The 16,186-nt window shown below is 42.6% G+C and overlaps 1 protein-coding gene across 2 annotated transcripts; it reads left to right on the top strand.

The window, feature by feature from the left end:
- The first annotated feature begins 2,620 nt into the window (after window positions 1-2,620).
- HERPUD1 (homocysteine inducible ER protein with ubiquitin like domain 1) lies at window positions 2,621-15,561 on the top strand. 2 transcript variants are annotated; one of them, XM_037877823.2, is made up of 8 exons: window positions 2,621-2,902; window positions 6,732-6,809; window positions 6,923-6,994; window positions 8,829-8,962; window positions 9,800-9,919; window positions 10,483-10,821; window positions 12,340-12,445; window positions 13,675-15,561. In XM_037877823.2, exons 1-8 carry the CDS (start codon window positions 2,756-2,758, stop codon window positions 13,840-13,842), a joined length of 1,164 nt encoding a protein of 387 aa, XP_037733751.1. In that variant the 5' UTR covers window positions 2,621-2,755; the 3' UTR covers window positions 13,843-15,561. The 2 variants fall into 2 exon arrangements, with proteins under 2 accessions (XP_037733751.1, XP_037733750.1); XM_037877822.2 differs by having other exon boundaries at window positions 6,920-6,994.
- Window positions 15,562-16,186: the final 625 nt, after the last annotated feature.

The raw sequence follows: 16,186 nt of genomic DNA, 5'->3' as shown, positions 1-16,186 counted from the left end.
TGTCAATGGAGGAAAGAGGGTTCAGAAGAAAATTTCAACTGGGGACAAAGAATGGGAAAGAGACTCCGCACTAAACAGCATCAGATCAGGGAGGTTCTCCTTGACTTTTAGGACTTAATGGCACTTTACCTTGAAAGTAAGAGAAGAGCCAAGCAATTGTGCTTCAGGTATCTGCAAACTATGGATATGTCAGAATCTCTCAGAGAGCCAATGGGAACTGGACATTCCTGTTTCCAGGGAAAATGAGTCAAGATCCAGAGATCTGAGCCTACTGGACTGAAAGGAGATGACACAGCAGAGGATTGCCAGTTTATTGGTTGTTTGGGATTTGTGGAGGGTGTCAGGGAGGGTTAGACCAAGCAGTTCAATTCAATGAGACTTTATTGGGATGACAAGATACACACGTGTTGCTAAAGTGTAAGACCCTTCAGGTGTCTGTCAGGGGCAGGTATGTCCCAGCCAGTATGGGGTCACACACTGTTTGAGGGTCCATTTGTTATTACTATCCGTACCTGATCTGGTGTCAGGATGGTAAGTGGTGCAGTGCCATTGCTCCCCTGTCTTTCAGGGCCAGGAACAATTTTTCCTCACTGCACTTTGCTGAGATGTCTTTTATAATTCCCCAAATTTGAGGAAATGTGTCTCTTGCAGTTGTATTTGAGACATTGGCGCAGAAAGCATCTCTCTGTCTCAGTCTCAGTACCGTTGCTTCTCTCTAGGGTTAGACTGTAGGGTAGACATACTCTGAGACTGTAAGGTCTTTCGGGTAGGGACTATCTCTTTGTTAAATGTTTGTACAGTGCCAAGCACCCGGGGGGTCTAGGCGCTAATGCAATACAAATATTAGAGAAGTATAACAGTAACTTACTCAGACATGGTGCTCTTCTCTTTCCTTACATTGTTTTTGTATGTGGTATAGTTGTATTTATGTCTGCCCCAGGATATGAGGGAGATAAAGTGGGTGAGATAATACATTTTACTGGACCAACTTCTACTGGTTAGAGAGACAAGCTTTCGAGCCACACAGAGCTCTTCTTCAGGACTGGGAAAGGTACTCCAAGCATCACAGCCAAATGCAAGGTGGACAGATTGTTTAGCAAAAGTAGTTAGTCCATATTCGAAGGGGCCATTCAAGGTAGAGTGGCCCATTAACACCTCTGCAGTCACAGGACAAAAAGAGGCTGGTTAGTTCCTGGGTTACAGATTGTTGTAATAAACCATAAATCCACTGTCTCTGTTCAGTCCAGGATTTTTAGCCTCAAGCAGCATTATGAATTTAAGCCCCCAGGCTCATCTTTTGAAAGCTTTGTGCAGGTTTCCTTTGAGGATGAAGACTGATAGGTCAGACATAGAGCGATCGCTTTGTGAAAAATGTTCACCCACAGGTGATGGGCTGTTTTTGTCTTTCATCATTTTTCTGTGTGAGTTCATTCAAGAGCACAGTGATTAGTTTCACCCACAGTTATTGAGACATTTAGTGCACTGGATGAGGTACCCCACATGTTGTGATGGGCTTGTGTAGGATCCATGGATCTTGAGAAAGGTTTGTTGGGGGGGGTGTTGGTCATTGTAGCAGTGGAGCTATGATTGCACGCGTTGCCTCTGTTGTTCTGGCAGAGTCGGGTGGCACTTTAAGTTTGTGTGTCCTTGACTGGGGGAGCTTGCATCTGATGATAAGTTTGGAGAAGTCGGGGGGGTTGTTTGAAGGCCCGAAGTGGAGTGAGTGAGTTCAGGAATGATTTCTTTCAGAATGGGGACTCTATCAAATATGGGGTGGAGTTGTTTGATGATGCACCGTATGGGTTCCAGTGTGGGGTGGCAGGTGACAAGTAGGTGTTTAGGGTCCCAGGGGTGTTGTTTCTATATTGAAGCAATGGTGCCTAGAGCAGCATTTCTCAAACTGGGGTCTGCAAGGATACTCCAGGGGGTCCCCGGGCACCACTGATCAATTCCTCCTCCTCCCTCCCAGTGCCTCCTGCACGCCAGCTGTTCAGCGATGTGCAAGAGGTGCTGGGAGGGAGGGGGAGGAGCGGGGACAAGGCACGCTCAGGGGAAGGGAGGAGAAGGGGCAGGACCTGGGCCTGAGCAGGGCAGCTTGGGGGTCTGCAAAAAATTTTTAAATCAAAATGGGGGTCCCGAGGTTGCTAAAGTTTGAGAACCGCTGGCCTATAGGGTCTGGCTGAGCTCTGGATCCCGTTGTTTTTAGCATTGTACAAACACCCCCGAGACAGTCCCCGCCCCAGAGAACTTGGAATCTAAATAGACAAGACAGACAAAGGGTGGGAGAAAGGAATTCCTTTCTTCCCTTCCATGGCACCTTGGGCTGAAGCAAGACCCGCAAGAATTTGACGGTCCTGGGATGCTTTGTCGGTGTGCTCCAGAAGGGGTGGCCCTACAGAAGCCACAGCCACCATGGCCCGCACCAGGGCAGGTGAGGCTGACACTCTGGCCCCTGGCCCTTGCAGGGGTGACCCTTAGCCTCTTTCACCCCAGCCCAGCTGGGCAGCCCCGCCCCTTCCGTAGGCCCCACCCTCTGTCACCCTCCTGTCGGATGTGCACTCTGATAGGCCCACGTATTGACACGCTCTCCATGAGGAGCCAATCCGCAGCAGCCACAGCGCACAGACGAACAGAGGGCGGGGCGAGGGGCGGTGAGGGTATAAAAGGGGCCCGGCGGTCGTAGGTCACCGCTGGCGCGCGCGCCGTCTCCTCACAGCTCGTCGCCCGCGGAGGCCGAGCCCCAGCCCCGCGCGCCATGGAGCCCGGCCGCGACGCGGAGCCCTTCGACCTGCTCGTGCGGAGCCCCACGCAGCGGCACCCGGACCTGCGCCTCCGCGGGGAGCCCGGCTGGACCGTGCGGCAGCTCAAGGCCCGGCTGCGGCGCCTGCACCCCGAGGAGCCGGTGAGGAGGGGACCCCCCCGCCCTGCCGCCACCTTTCCCCGCCGGGCACCTCCCTCCAGCGCCTCCCCTTCCCCCCCCCCCCCCCCCCCCCGCGGGCAGGGCTGCGGCGGGGGGAGGGGGCGTCGTGCCCGCCTTCCTCATCCACGGGTGTGGGGGGGGGGGCGGGGGGAGTAGCTGGGGTCCGGGTTCGTCTCGTCTGCGGGGCCGCCCCCCCCTCCCCCGGGGCCCGCCAAGCCGGGAGGGTGAGTGGGGCCGTGCGACACCGGGTCTCCTCAGTGCTGTGGCCCGCTCCGCTGCGGGCCTCCCTGGGGAGAGGGGTGTTTCCTCACCCGGCGGCGGCGGGGGGGGGGGGGTCCTGACCCAGCAGGGGGTTAGTGGGGGGGGGTGGTAGGGTTGTTGGGGGGGGCACCCTGACTTCTGCGCTGCCTTCTGCTAGCCAAGGGCCCGGCTCTGGACGCAGCCCCACAGAAGGCAAAACTGCCCCCCGTCCCCCCCCACAACACCCTTTGGGGTCAGGACCCCTGCAGTTACCACACGGTGAAATGTACGATTTAAATAGCGGGAATCATGACCTTTGCGATTTCTAAACTCCCCTGACCTTGACCCGCACGGACTGTGAGTTTGGTAGGGCCCTAACGATGAGAGCCCATGGTTGGGCCGCTTCCAGGTGTGGACGTGAGTGCTTGTGTTACAGCAGAGCTGTTGTCGTTTACATTGCACAATCTGCTTTGCCCTCTTTTTTTTTTTTTTTTTTTAAATAAGAAACACGCTAATTATGGCAGCCTTGGCTCTAAAAGGTTTCACTGTTTACCTTGCTGTCCACAAGAGGCAAAAATGTTCATGCCCTGTTGTGGCTTTGTTGGTACCAGGGTTTTAGCAGTACGAGCTGGGTGAAGTAAAACTTTCTGTATTGGACCAGCTTCTGTTGGTGAGGGAGACAAAGTCTCAAGCTTACACAGAGCTGAAGAACCTTCCTCAGGACCTGAAGAAGAGCTCTGTGTAAGCTTGAAACTAGTCTTCACCAGCAGAAGCGGGTCCAATAAAGGATATTACATCACCCACTTTGTGTCTGTAAAAGTGTTCACAGGTTCAGGGAACTTCAGCATCTATTTGATGTCTCTTTAAAGTTTGATAATGGGATGCAAAAAAAGTGTGGTTCCCTCCCTCTTCTCCTCTCCCCTCCTCTTCTCCTCCTCCCCCTCCCCAGATTCCAGAACACCTGCTTCTGCATGGTTGGCTAGTTGCAAATGTTACAGTGCAATTCGAAATAGTTTGTAAATATGTTATGGAAATCAGTTGTAAATACAGAAGCGAAACTTGTTCAGTGTATGGGGAACCTGTTTGGGGCTTTTTGATTTATTTCTTCCTGTTCAGCTGCCATTTAATGTTGATGTGGCTTAGTAGCTTGTTGGATGCTGAAGTAGTATGTAATTGGAGTCTTAGTATTTTCCCCCCAATGGTAACAAAGTGTGTGTGTGAGGTGTGGTTAAAAAAAAAAAAAAAAAAAAAAAAAAAGTTCCAGGCAAGACAAGGGAGTTAAACTGCTGCATTATTTTTGTCAAAAGAAACTTTGTCCATGAAATAACTACGAAACTGTTTTGCCTGTAAGCATTAGATTGATTGAGAAAAATCTTTTGGACTTAGCCTTAAAAAAAAAAAAAAAAAAAAAAAAGCTGCTTGTTTCAGTGTGACATAGTATTTAGATGTTGTTTTTACTATGTCAGATATTCTGGTTATGGGCACTATAGGAAACCCCCAAATAACTCTGTTCTATATGCTTCTTAAGACTAATCAAATAAGTCGACATAACAATTCGGTACAAATGTGAATTGACATGATGCAGGGGGACAGTAGGCTCACAGTGGGGTTTCAAGCAGGGTGGCTTGATTTAAATAATCAGTTTTAATCTGCTGTCAATCAGCAAGCAGGAAACCTTGATTTTAAGTAATAGATTTTAATTGTGGTTTTGCATTCTAGTTACTCTACCAAAGAGAATCAACCTTTTTAGAAACCAACCTGTTGGTTTGTAACTAAATATAGCCTTTGCACTAAGTCTATTGTTCTTTTGCTGAGGATTTACTACATCTGTATTTAAGCAATTATATACGTATATGTATTTGGTAGGAAATGTTGAATGACGGTTTCCTTTTTTTTTATCTTTTATTTTGACTGGATTGGGGTTTTTTTTAAACTTGTGTCAAGCTCTACTTGGATGCGGAATCAAATTCAATTAAAATACACAAACAGTATTTAAAATTACTAAATTGTGCGGAAACATACAAAAATTCAAATAGTTTTGCTTTTAAAACTGATTTTTATTAAACAAAGAAAGTGCTCTCTCTAGTTAGTGAATTTAACCTGATTAATTCTGTTGACTGTGTCCTTCAGGATTTTATAACTTGTTTTCCTCTTCAAATCTATGAATAAAAACTAGTTGAGAGAAGATGAGATCCAAGTTTTCCTGCTTTTTCAACTCCCAATTGCTAACGTTGAATGAACTAGGTGAATAGGCTGGAAATGAAGAATATATTCTCTCTGCACCTGTGGAAGAGGCTACTGCTGTCAAAAAGGTTTCAGAGTAGCAGCCGTGTTAGTCTGTATTCGCAAAAAGAAAAGGAGGACTAGTGGCACCTTAGAGACTGACTAATGTTCAGATAAATTGGTTAGTCTCTAAGGTGCCACTAGTACTCCTTTTCTTTTTGCTGTCAAAAACTATTTTAGCACTTCAGTGGACTCTAGTTCCAGATGTTTAGCTAGTGACTTCCATCTTTCAGTGCTTTGTTGCCAAGTGTTAAAGAAATTCAAACATGTACTGCTTTAGACAATTTTTTGTATTTTATTTAAATGATTTCAATAGATTATAAATTTAGGCCTTAACTTAGGTTTTAAATTTCAAATTTAATTTTAAATAGGTTTATTCTTTAGAACTAAACCTGCTTATTTAATTTGATTGAAAAAATCTGATTTGTTTAAATCCATTTTTATCCACCCTGCTTTCGAGTGCTAGATGATGGACAATCTGAGCAAATTCCATGCATGTTGTGATGATGTGCTGCTGTGGGAAATGCAGCTTTCTGCTTAATGTCCAGTGTCAGTGGAAGCCTAGAGGTCTTTATATGCTGCTTTGGGGTGTTAAAATGGTATCCATCAGCATTGGTCAGATACGTGATTGTGACATAAATAATGTAAGACTGGTTTTTAGTAGCTTTGAAGACTTAAATTTGGAAGCGGCAGTAGCACTCTTGCTTTGTAGGCTGGCAGAGCTGACCTTTTCCTGTAGGGCGGGGAACATGGGCTCTCCTGCTCTGGGGCAACTCCCAGTGACTGTGCTCCACCTGCAAGTGGATTTCTGTGTGAAGAGCTGCTCAGACTTACTGGGTGGGGGAGAATGCAAATTGTCACAAGATTACAAAGTGCCTGCCGTGCTGCTCAAGTTGGTCAATATCCCAAAGCTCTGCTTTAAGGAGTGTAGAGAGGTTCCTTTTTGCCAGGATTGTGGTGGGGACAGCAAATATTGGGGTTCTGGCCTACACTACAAATTAGTCACTTCATATACCGGAGCAGCTGTTTTATCCTCGTTCTGTATACATTTGTCTAAATCTCTAGGGTATTACAAATTTTGCATACAGGTAATTGACTGAATTAATCTTTAATAGAGATGCACACAACTTCTGTTCAGTGGGGCAGGGGATGGGGGGAGTAGCATTTGTGATTTGTGTATTTGACAGCAGTGTTTGGCCTCTGGTGTTTATCAGTCAGCTTTTACTTACACAGCTCTTTTTGACATTTGGCGGATTGGTAACCAGTATATTTTTGTCTCTTCTCAAAGCCTGAAGAGGACCAGAAGCTGATTTATTCTGGGAAGTTGCTGCTTGACCATCTTTATTTGAGAGATGTGCTGCCCAAGGTATGGTATTTACATGTTTGTGGTAGCTGCACTGCAGTATCAAGTGAGGTCAAATAAAGTTTTAATAGATGAAACAAAATGATTATAAGAGGTCTTGACTTTTATTTTAGCAGGAGACGTTTCATGCTCTTCATCTGGTATACCATTCAAAGAATCTGTCAAAAATGAAAGAAACCAATGCAAAGGTATGTAGTTTTTTCCTACATTAGCTATTGAAAGAATCAGCAAAAATCTGTGGAATGTGACCTAGTTTTTTAATTACTGTATGTTTGTAACGGTTGATAATGTCAAAGCAGGGTGGCAAACCTCATGTGTCAAAAGTTCTGTCATTTTAAGTGTTGTGGCAGCATTGCTTCAGAGTTGTAATAGGGCTGGGGGAAGGAACACTTACACATTTGGAATAAGTACGGTAATCGCAGAGCAAGGATTGTTTAAGTTTGAGCTGATGGCACCTGAAGAGCTCTGTGGAGCTCAGAAGCTTATCTTTCACCAACAGAAGTTGGTTCAATAAAAGATATTACTTCATCCACTTTGTGTCTAACTTGTCAAACCTCAGTTTCTAATTGTTTACATAAACTTGAGTTGACATTACTGCCAGAGGGGGGCGAAATGTTTAATCACATGTAATTTAGTCCCATTAAATAGCTGGTGACACCTCATATTGTAGACTCTTCAGCCAATGATGGACATGGTGGCTGGGCTGTATGCAAAGGATGAAATTGTGGTGCCTGTTCCCCCATGATTACTGACTCCAATCACACTAATGATTATGCAGAGGGAGGGGGAAGTGATTACCATTTGAATAGGGAGTGTCCATCATAGGAATTCTGTTGCCACAGTAAGTCCCAGCAAAATTTCAAAAGCATATGGAAGAGGAAATTGAAACTAAAAATGAGCATTAGAATTTCAATTTTATGTGTGTTAGTTCAGTACACAATACCATATGATCTCTCAATTTTTTTTTCTTGAATGGAAGTTAGGTGATTAACTAATGCACAAGCTTCATATCTGAAGGCATAAATTTCCACCCTTCTTTAAATCAAAAGTGAACTGCATACAGTAGGTCCTAATTCCAGTTGGATATTTGTCACAACACAAGAGGCAGAGATCCTTGGGACTAGAAATGTTCAGGTATTGCATTTTGATTAAGGTGCATTGTCCTAGTTCTGTAGAGCAGTTTGCAGAGCAGCCACCCACATGCTGCTAGGACTTAAGACCTCATTTCATAAACTCCAAAATTAGATACACATTTAAAAATAAATTCTCATACTAGTACACGTATGAGAAGGACAGATGATCTTTGCTCTTAAAGGGGACCTGCAAAAGAATTAAGAAAAAAGAGAGCGAACATTTTTTGCTTTATGGTGTAGATAAAAGGCCCAAGGAAGCTTTACTTTTTTTTATGTTTAGAGCTTGTCTAAACACACCAGTTATACCATTTTAACCATACCAGTATAGTTAGTGATCCAATGATCTAGTATAGATGGATGCATTTATACTAGCATAAAAATGCTTGTACTGGTAAACTTATTCCTGTATGGGAATGGAATCGTTAAAGAAGAACAGCTTGTGTTTAGACAAGCGCACAGTTATCCCAGTTTAAGTTGGTGCAACTTCTTTGTGTAGACAAGTCTGAGTTTTCCGGTTATTGTTTTTATCCAGCACAGGATCTGAATTTCTAATCCAAAAAACCCATAAGCAAACAAAAATTTTAAAAAACCTACTCAGACCTTTACATATCATGAGATGGCTGGGGCAGGGGAAAAAATCACAAAACTAATTTTTCCTTTCCAGGTTACCTTTTAAAGAAGTGTTAGAAACTGAATATGTATGGATGGACGGGTTATAACAATGGGCATTACAGCAGTACAAATTAATAGTCCTAGCCATTGTCAAAGATCTGTACAAATGCACAGCAATTTGGTGAAACTTCAAGACCGTCCTCTTAGCTTTGGAATAGAAGACTTTTCTCCAATACTGTTATGAGTCAGCTCCAATATTAACTGTATTATTATTTAGATTGATGAAACCAATCAAGAGCCAAAGACTGTTTCAGGACCTGGTCAAGATCCTTCTGTAGTTTCTTCAAATGATGGCTTGAGACAAAGGGAGACTTCCTGCAACCAGCTTTCTACAGGGGAAGCCAATACTAGGTAAATATGCCACACATGCCAATAACTTTCTGAAAACGTTGACTGTTCATGTTCAACTATCTGTTTTTTGGACAGTCTAAGCTTTGAATACCAGCACCTCATGCCATACTTAGTGTTGTAAATGTCAGTGGAATATAAGCCATGTATATTACTCTTCTGGATAGTTAAGTGGACACTGAAGGGGTGAAAGGGATGTATGCCTCTCCAACCAGTGGGGAAGAGTTATCTTTACTGTTATATGTGGGAAAGTAGAATTGTTACATTTTCATGGAACTATGAATCCAGGAGCTTCTATGTTGATCCCTAAATTCTGATGCAGGTAGTTCCTACAATTAATTCTCCTTTGTTAGGAGATCAATATTTTTCTCCCAGGAATTGCTGTCTCTACTATTCTATTGAGCTTCTAAGAAGGCTAGATTGAGGGGCTTGCTTTCCTCTGAGATCATAGTACTACTTTCTGGAACACTCCTTAAGCATTGCCATTCCGTTTGAATGGACCTGAACTGAACTTAAAAGCTGAATATCAGATCATTTAATCAGAAATATGGTACATGTGATCCAGTGGTAGTAAGACTGTCTTCGAGTCCCCCTCTGATTTCACAACAGCATATTTTCAGGATGAAATGTAGATTTTTGCAATCATGTTCTAATAAAAATGATTTAAGGCAGGATATACTGAAAGTGTATGATATATGATGCTTTACCCACAATAAGATGCACAGCATCACAAAAGCTGTTTGCTTGTCTCTTTAATAGTACAAGTAGGGAAAGACCTGGGGAGGTGGGCATACCTGTTCTTTTGTAAACAAACATCCTGTGTTTTACCCTTTGAATAAGGGTTGAAGCTGCTCAGCCTCCCCATGGTGTGGCTCCTGGGTACTCTGCGTATACCACTTACAACATACTACAGATGTCCTGGTTTCAGCAGATTTATGCAAGACAGTACTACATGCAATAGTAAGTTTTCATTTTTGTTTCCTATTCTCCCTGAGAGCCTTGAAATGTTCTATTTCCTAATGAGGGAATTTTTTCTTTCCCTCAGGTGTAATGTAGTTGAAAGGCAAGTTACTTAGCCTTTATGATTCAAATGTCTGATGTAAATACAAAAGCTGTATGTGGCTCCTAAAATGTAATTAGGTTTAGTTTTATCTGCAACTTTTTGCCTAGATAAAGCTAAGTGCTGCAAAACTTGATACTGTTACCCAGCCTGCTACCGGGTCTTCTAAGTATTGAGGTTTTGAAATATTTCAACAGTGGAGTACTGAAATAAACCCTTTGTATTCCAACTTTACAAAGATGGTTGTTACCCTATCTTACAGAAGGTGAAACTGATCCGCAAAGTTGAACTTGTCCCATCACGTGGCATGTCATTGGCATAAACAGGGCCGATTTCTGTCACTGTTCTAACCATGTGCTGCTTCCTAGTTGCACATGAATCTAAGATTAACAAGTTTTTATGTCTGCTTTATTATCCTTTGCAGAGCTTGGCAAAGTCTTACTACTTTTTATCTTCTTTTCAGCTTGGCTGCCGTTTCTGCTGATAGGTCACCTACCCAAAGGTCACAAGAGATACCAGTGGCACCAGTTGCAACTCCAGCCCCTCTTCCAGATGCATTTCCTGCACAAAACCTGCCCGGAAACCATAACGCCCCTCCTCAGCTTAATGCAGGAGCCAATCAGAATTTGCAAATGAATGCCCAGGGGGGTCCTCTCATGGAAGAGGAGGAGGAGATGAATCGAGATTGGTTGGACTGGCTTTATTCGGCAACCCTGTTCTTCGTTTTTGTCAACATTATCTACTTCTACTCCAGCCTGAGCAGGTTCCTCATGGTTATGGGCGGCACAGTTCTGATGTACCTGTAAGCATACATGTCTCATGAAGTAAACATTTCAGTGACTTGTCATTCAGGTGACTGCTCTTTGGAGCAGTTTGTCTGCACTGTGATAGTCTTTGTTGTAATCAAGTCTCTTACAGCTCATTTATGCATCAGTTGTACCAGTTTAACTATAGTCATATAGTTAAAGCAATACAACCCCCTAGTGTGGATGCATTCATAGTAGTATAAAAGTGCTTATCCCATATGGGATAGGAAGGTGCTATACTAAGATAGGACACCTTTATACTGGTGTAACTGTAGCCACATGAGGGCTTATCAGTATCACTGTAAGAAATCGCATTCCTAGCCAAAATAATTGATAAGACCGGGTCTTAGATTGGCATGTCAAAATGTATCCCAGGATCAGCAAATCTCTTACTGTAACTCTTAGCTCAACATTTTTTGGGCAAATTGTTTTAAGTCAAAGTTACAATAAAACATTAACATACTACATCATACGTTAGCGGTTCAGGTTAATATTCAAAGAACATGGCTAAAGATCGTGTAGTCATGTGCAACCATGTCTTTGGTAGGGAAATTGATCCCATACCTTTATATAAGATGTGGCTAAGCATTTTTTTTACCATGGTTGACTGCTTCTAAACATGCAAAAGTAATTGAATGCAGTGTAATCATTAGCCACTTTCTTGACTAGAAAAAATGTTACCAGTCAAACAGACCACTTTTGCTCTGAATGGGGTGGTAATTTGTAGTACTTCCCAAACTCTGCCCACTTGTGAAGCTGCTCATAATTTGTTGCACTGATCTTCAAATAATTGTCGTCCTCCTTTACATGCTTGAATCAGTTGTGACATTAGTGTAGACCTTTAAATTGCCACAAGTAGGCTTAAGAGTTAACACATTCAAACAGAAGCAGTCCACACTTCTCAGAGCTATTTTAGGCTGTCTGCAGACTCAGGAAGTCAGCATTGGATTACATCTGGTTAGTATTTTGAAGTTTATCTTCACAGCAATTGGGGTACAGCATTTTAAAAGTTTATATTTTTGGAGCACAAGATGCAGCCACTAGGGAGGGGAAGAGATTAGTTTTCCTAGTGGCCTGTTATGACTCCTGTTTGTAAGCCGCACAGGATGAGGGAGCAATGCCAGCATCACAGTTTTAGTTATCCTGTTAGCACAGGGCAGATATAGGGAAATCCAAGGTATGGTGGTACATGCTGCAGCATATGCTCTAGCCTGCTGGGGGCCTGATCAAGACCCCTTAGGCTGTGATGCACCAGCCTGTTTAGAGCTGGATCCACTGCTACCTCTTGAATGCTATGCTGTGCCTTGCTGCCATAATGCTGGGTGGTAGGGATTGTGGTGGAGAAGGTTTTGGGAGCCTTCCTCCTGCACCTGAACAAATCAGAATTTATCCCAGGGTGTTGAACAAATTGTCTACTCTTGTGTGCATATTCAAGTGTTTGCTCGGCCTGAAGTGTAGCAAGGCAGGAGTAACATTTAGCTAACTGGTCTTAACAATGAGTTCTTTTCTTCCAGGCACCATGCTGGATGGTTCCCATTTAGACGACGGCCAGTTCACCCTCTTCCAAACAATGTTGTTCCCCAAGCTGTGATAAACCAGGACCAAAACAATAACTTACAGGTATTGGCTCAATATTTGACATACAACAGCAGGAAATCCTGGGGAAAGGGTTTAGTTTCCATTTTCCAAACATTTGTATTAGTAAAGATGCATAGTGTTCTCTACAAAATCTTCTGCTGGAAACTTCTTTTCCTGGTAAAATAATATCTAAACTAGCCTACTTTTCTCACTAAGTCATAGAGTTCAAGGCCAGAAGGACCACAGATCCTCTAGTCTGACTGCCTGTATTTCAGAGGCCACCAACACCGCCCAGCCACTCGCATGCAAAACCCAACTGAAATTAGACTAAAATATTAACAGCCTTCAGGAGACTAAATTCATTATGTGCCATAGGCAAAGAACAGGAGGGATCTGGTTAATTCCTGCTCTGTCTGGTTGCTGTTTCTAGTTGTTACCACTGTAATAAGTACTCTGATACTTTTGCTTTCATAGAAATCAAAGTATCTTTCCTGCTGTACGTTAGAAATGTATTTGGTTTTAAAACTTAACCCTGGCAATCACTGGTATTTGTAGTTGATGCATTTTGTTCCTGAAAATCCCTGTATGGCCAAGGGCTACTGTGGCCGTTAGCAGTGTAACAGGCTCAATAATTTTCATATTTTGGGAAGAGGCAAATATTTGCAGTGCCTGTTGACACAACACTGCTGCAGCAGGTGTTAACAGTCCCACCGTAATCTGTCTCTGCTACAAGTGAACAGCTCTCATAATTGCAGATAATACTTGAATGTGTATGAATCTTAATCTGGTATGGGGGGTTATACACAATGTGTCTCTCTGTATATGCCGTTAATGGGACATGTTCAAGTTGGCATTTTCATTTGGTCTTAGTACTCGGTGTGGAATTGTGCTCCTGGTGCTGACCGATTTACAACTAGAACATCAAAATATTGTTCAGACTCAGCAGCTTGTTTTGGTGTATCAGATGCATCATTCCCACTTGTAAATATGTCATAAAATAGTTTTATTTAGCACAGGACAGTATTGGCCCTGGTGACAATGGTGGGTGGCTTTACTGTGTTTTAGCTGTGTGGTCTCTTGAGCTGCAATTCTGGGACGATGGGTAATAAAGGAATGAAATACTGCAGTATAATCAGGGCTGTTAATGAGTTCTTTACGCTCTTCAGTTGAAAGGAATTAAAATAGCTTGTTTTAGAAAGGAATCTGGTTTTTAGACTTTAGAGTTGTTAAAACAACTATCCCCACTTATAAGAGATACTTTATATTGGCAGGAGGAAAATGTAGGTGGCGAAGCTGAACCCGAGGCTGTTCCTGATGAAGGAAGAGCTTTACCAGAAAATCAGCAGGACAGTCCTTCATTTATGAACACAGCCTGGCTTTTCTTCAAGACTTTCTTTGCATCACTCCTGCCAGAAGGGCCTCCAGCTGTGGCCAACTAACCGATTTTGCTATCGATGTCCTAGCCCATCTGTAACTCCAGCAGATTACTCTTATGTATACCTGGCTAGTCTGGACACCAACTCCAAAGTTAAAATGACAAGTATCAGTGGGATTTCCCTATCTTATAGCAGCTAAGCAACCTGAAAGCTGCAAGAAGCCTTAAACCTTTACAGCATATAGACTAAAATGTACAGTGCTTTCCATGTCTTCGTTCCAAAGAACTTCAGTGTGCTGTATAACAGGCATTAAACTAGAGGGCCTAGCATTGTACAGCAGTGCCCTAAATGCACAGACGTTAAGCAAGTGTGTCGGAGATGTAAGAGAAGCAGATTGCTTCTACCAATGCTATTTGATTCCTGTTGGAATGTTTCAAATGCTATTTAAATTACACTGAGTGTAGTATCTCATCTAAAACAAGGAACTGCTGTTAAGTATTGGCAGACTTTTCTAGGGAAGATTTACCCCTAAATTGCTTAAAGGAATGTAGTGATTAATCTTAAACGAAAATGAAGACAAATCATGTTTTCTCTGTAAATTTCCTATGGAGGACATACTGTGTAATACAGTAAGTACCTACTTTGTCAGAAAATGAAAGATAACCAGAGCCTTTGATAAACAAGTACACCAAATGGATCAGCTGAGTTACAGGGTGAATTTCAAGTTGTCAAATTCAGGTATTTTTAAAAACCATTTAAAGGTTCCTTTTCTTGCTTGTAAATCCCAAAGCTTCATTCACGTAGAATTTAGTTGCGCTGTGCATCTTGTAACCGCTTCCAGGATGCTCAGTTTAAGTAGCCTAGCGGTTCTGTATTCAATCCATGTAAGTTTCTGTACTGTTAGAAAGACCAATGCCAATATCACTTTTTTGCTGTCAACTTAAACTCAGAAGGGCCTGTCACCTTTGTCAGTTAGAACTTTCCAAATCCCAGAAGTTCATGACAAATGGCTACATTCCTTTTGAGATGTACAGAAAAGTGACTAGGCTTTTGCATCCCAGCAAGCACAAGACTGCTCCAGGACAACTGTCACTGTACTAATTTCTTCCTTCATGGTGTTCCCTTTAACTTCTAATATTTTTCAAGGGCTTTGTTTTCGAAAACCATCAGTTGGGTGCAGACTTGACCACAATTATCAAATTGCCCTCTGCAAATGGATGGCTATGCACCTAACTTGCACTCTGCACACACAGTCACTAATTGCATGTATAGATGAACAGAGCCTTTGCACATTTTAAAACTAGATTTACTCCTCTGCAGCCTATAACTCTGTTTCCCAATGTGCCTTGGATAGCTTTTCTTTGAACAAACAAAAGAAGTTGAAGTTACAATGGTCAATAAACAACTTGTAGCTGCTCCTAGTAGTTCTAGAGGCTTTCAGGAAGTTGGCCTGATGTACGAGGCTCCTTTGACATATGCATGGGTTTGCAATACATTGTTTTAGCTCAAGGATGTTTTATTGTGAACTAAACATCTGGGGGGGGGTTTTGTGTGGTGTGTGTTTTTTTTTTTTTTTTTTCTGGGATGTGGGATTAACATCTCTTGTCAATAATGCTATTTGTAGATGGCAAAACTGCATGATAAAGCTTTAAAGTTAATATCTTGTCATGCTAATGTGCATGAATTTGTTCTGTACAGCTGACCATGTAATTCCTTAATCTGAAATTCTTAATCCTGTTCTTTGCACATATTACACCTACCCATTAAACAGGGTTTAATGTTTGTCAGTGTTTTATCTATTGCAGTTAAGCTTTTTTTTTTCATTTCTTATCATAACAAATCAGCTTTAGATAAATCCGTCACCACTGCATAATACAGTTCCTGTTTCAGAAGCTTGCAACCTCAGTGGGAAGCTGTCACTCCTATAAATCTGCTGAGGTGGCAGTGAAGAGGAAGGTTAAATAAAGTAATACAGCCTTTAACAAATCTTTATAAAGCCTGATCATCTGTATCCCTGAGAGCAGTGAGAAATCTTCATGTTTATTGTTCCAATGTAATGTGCCTGAAAAAGCCTCCACCAGCCTTGTTTTTCATATGTATATAATATTACAGTAGGGCAGAGGCCCCATTAGTAGACATGATTATGCTTGGAAAAACTACTCTTATTGGCAAATGTTGATTTCGCCAAACACAAATTGCTGAAAGAATCTTTCCATTGATAACTGAACCTTTCAGATGGGCACAGTAAGTTAAAGCCATGTTGTTTTTCTTAGTTTCACCTTTATGTGCATAAAACATCGTTACATTTCTCTTAAAACAGCTGCCTCTGCTGTTACTAGAGCTGGTGCTCCAGTAATTGTACCATATTCATTACCCTGAAAGTTGAGGAAGAATCAGCCTTAGGCAT

The sequence above is a fragment of the Chelonia mydas genome, chromosome 12 (genome assembly GCF_015237465.2).
Source record: "Chelonia mydas isolate rCheMyd1 chromosome 12, rCheMyd1.pri.v2, whole genome shotgun sequence".
Classification (NCBI taxonomy): domain Eukaryota; kingdom Metazoa; phylum Chordata; order Testudines; family Cheloniidae; genus Chelonia; species Chelonia mydas.
Note: the sequence above shows the minus strand (reverse complement) of the source record. Positions and strands in the feature narration are given on the sequence as shown.

What these genes read in the sequence shown, in the direction of transcription:
- HERPUD1 (XM_037877822.2), top strand. Translation starts at nt 2,756, where the DNA reads ATGGAGCCCGGCCGCGACGCGGAGCCCTTCGACCTGCTCGTGCGGAGC. An exon ending in GCCTGCACCCCGAGGAGCCG is followed by an intron (nt 2,903 to 6,731) that starts GTGAGGAGGGGA and finishes CTCTTCTCAAAG; the next exon opens with CCTGAAGAGGACCAGAAGCT. An exon ending in TGAGAGATGTGCTGCCCAAG is followed by an intron (nt 6,810 to 6,919) that starts GTATGGTATTTA and finishes CTTTTATTTTAG; the next exon opens with CAGGAGACGTTTCATGCTCT.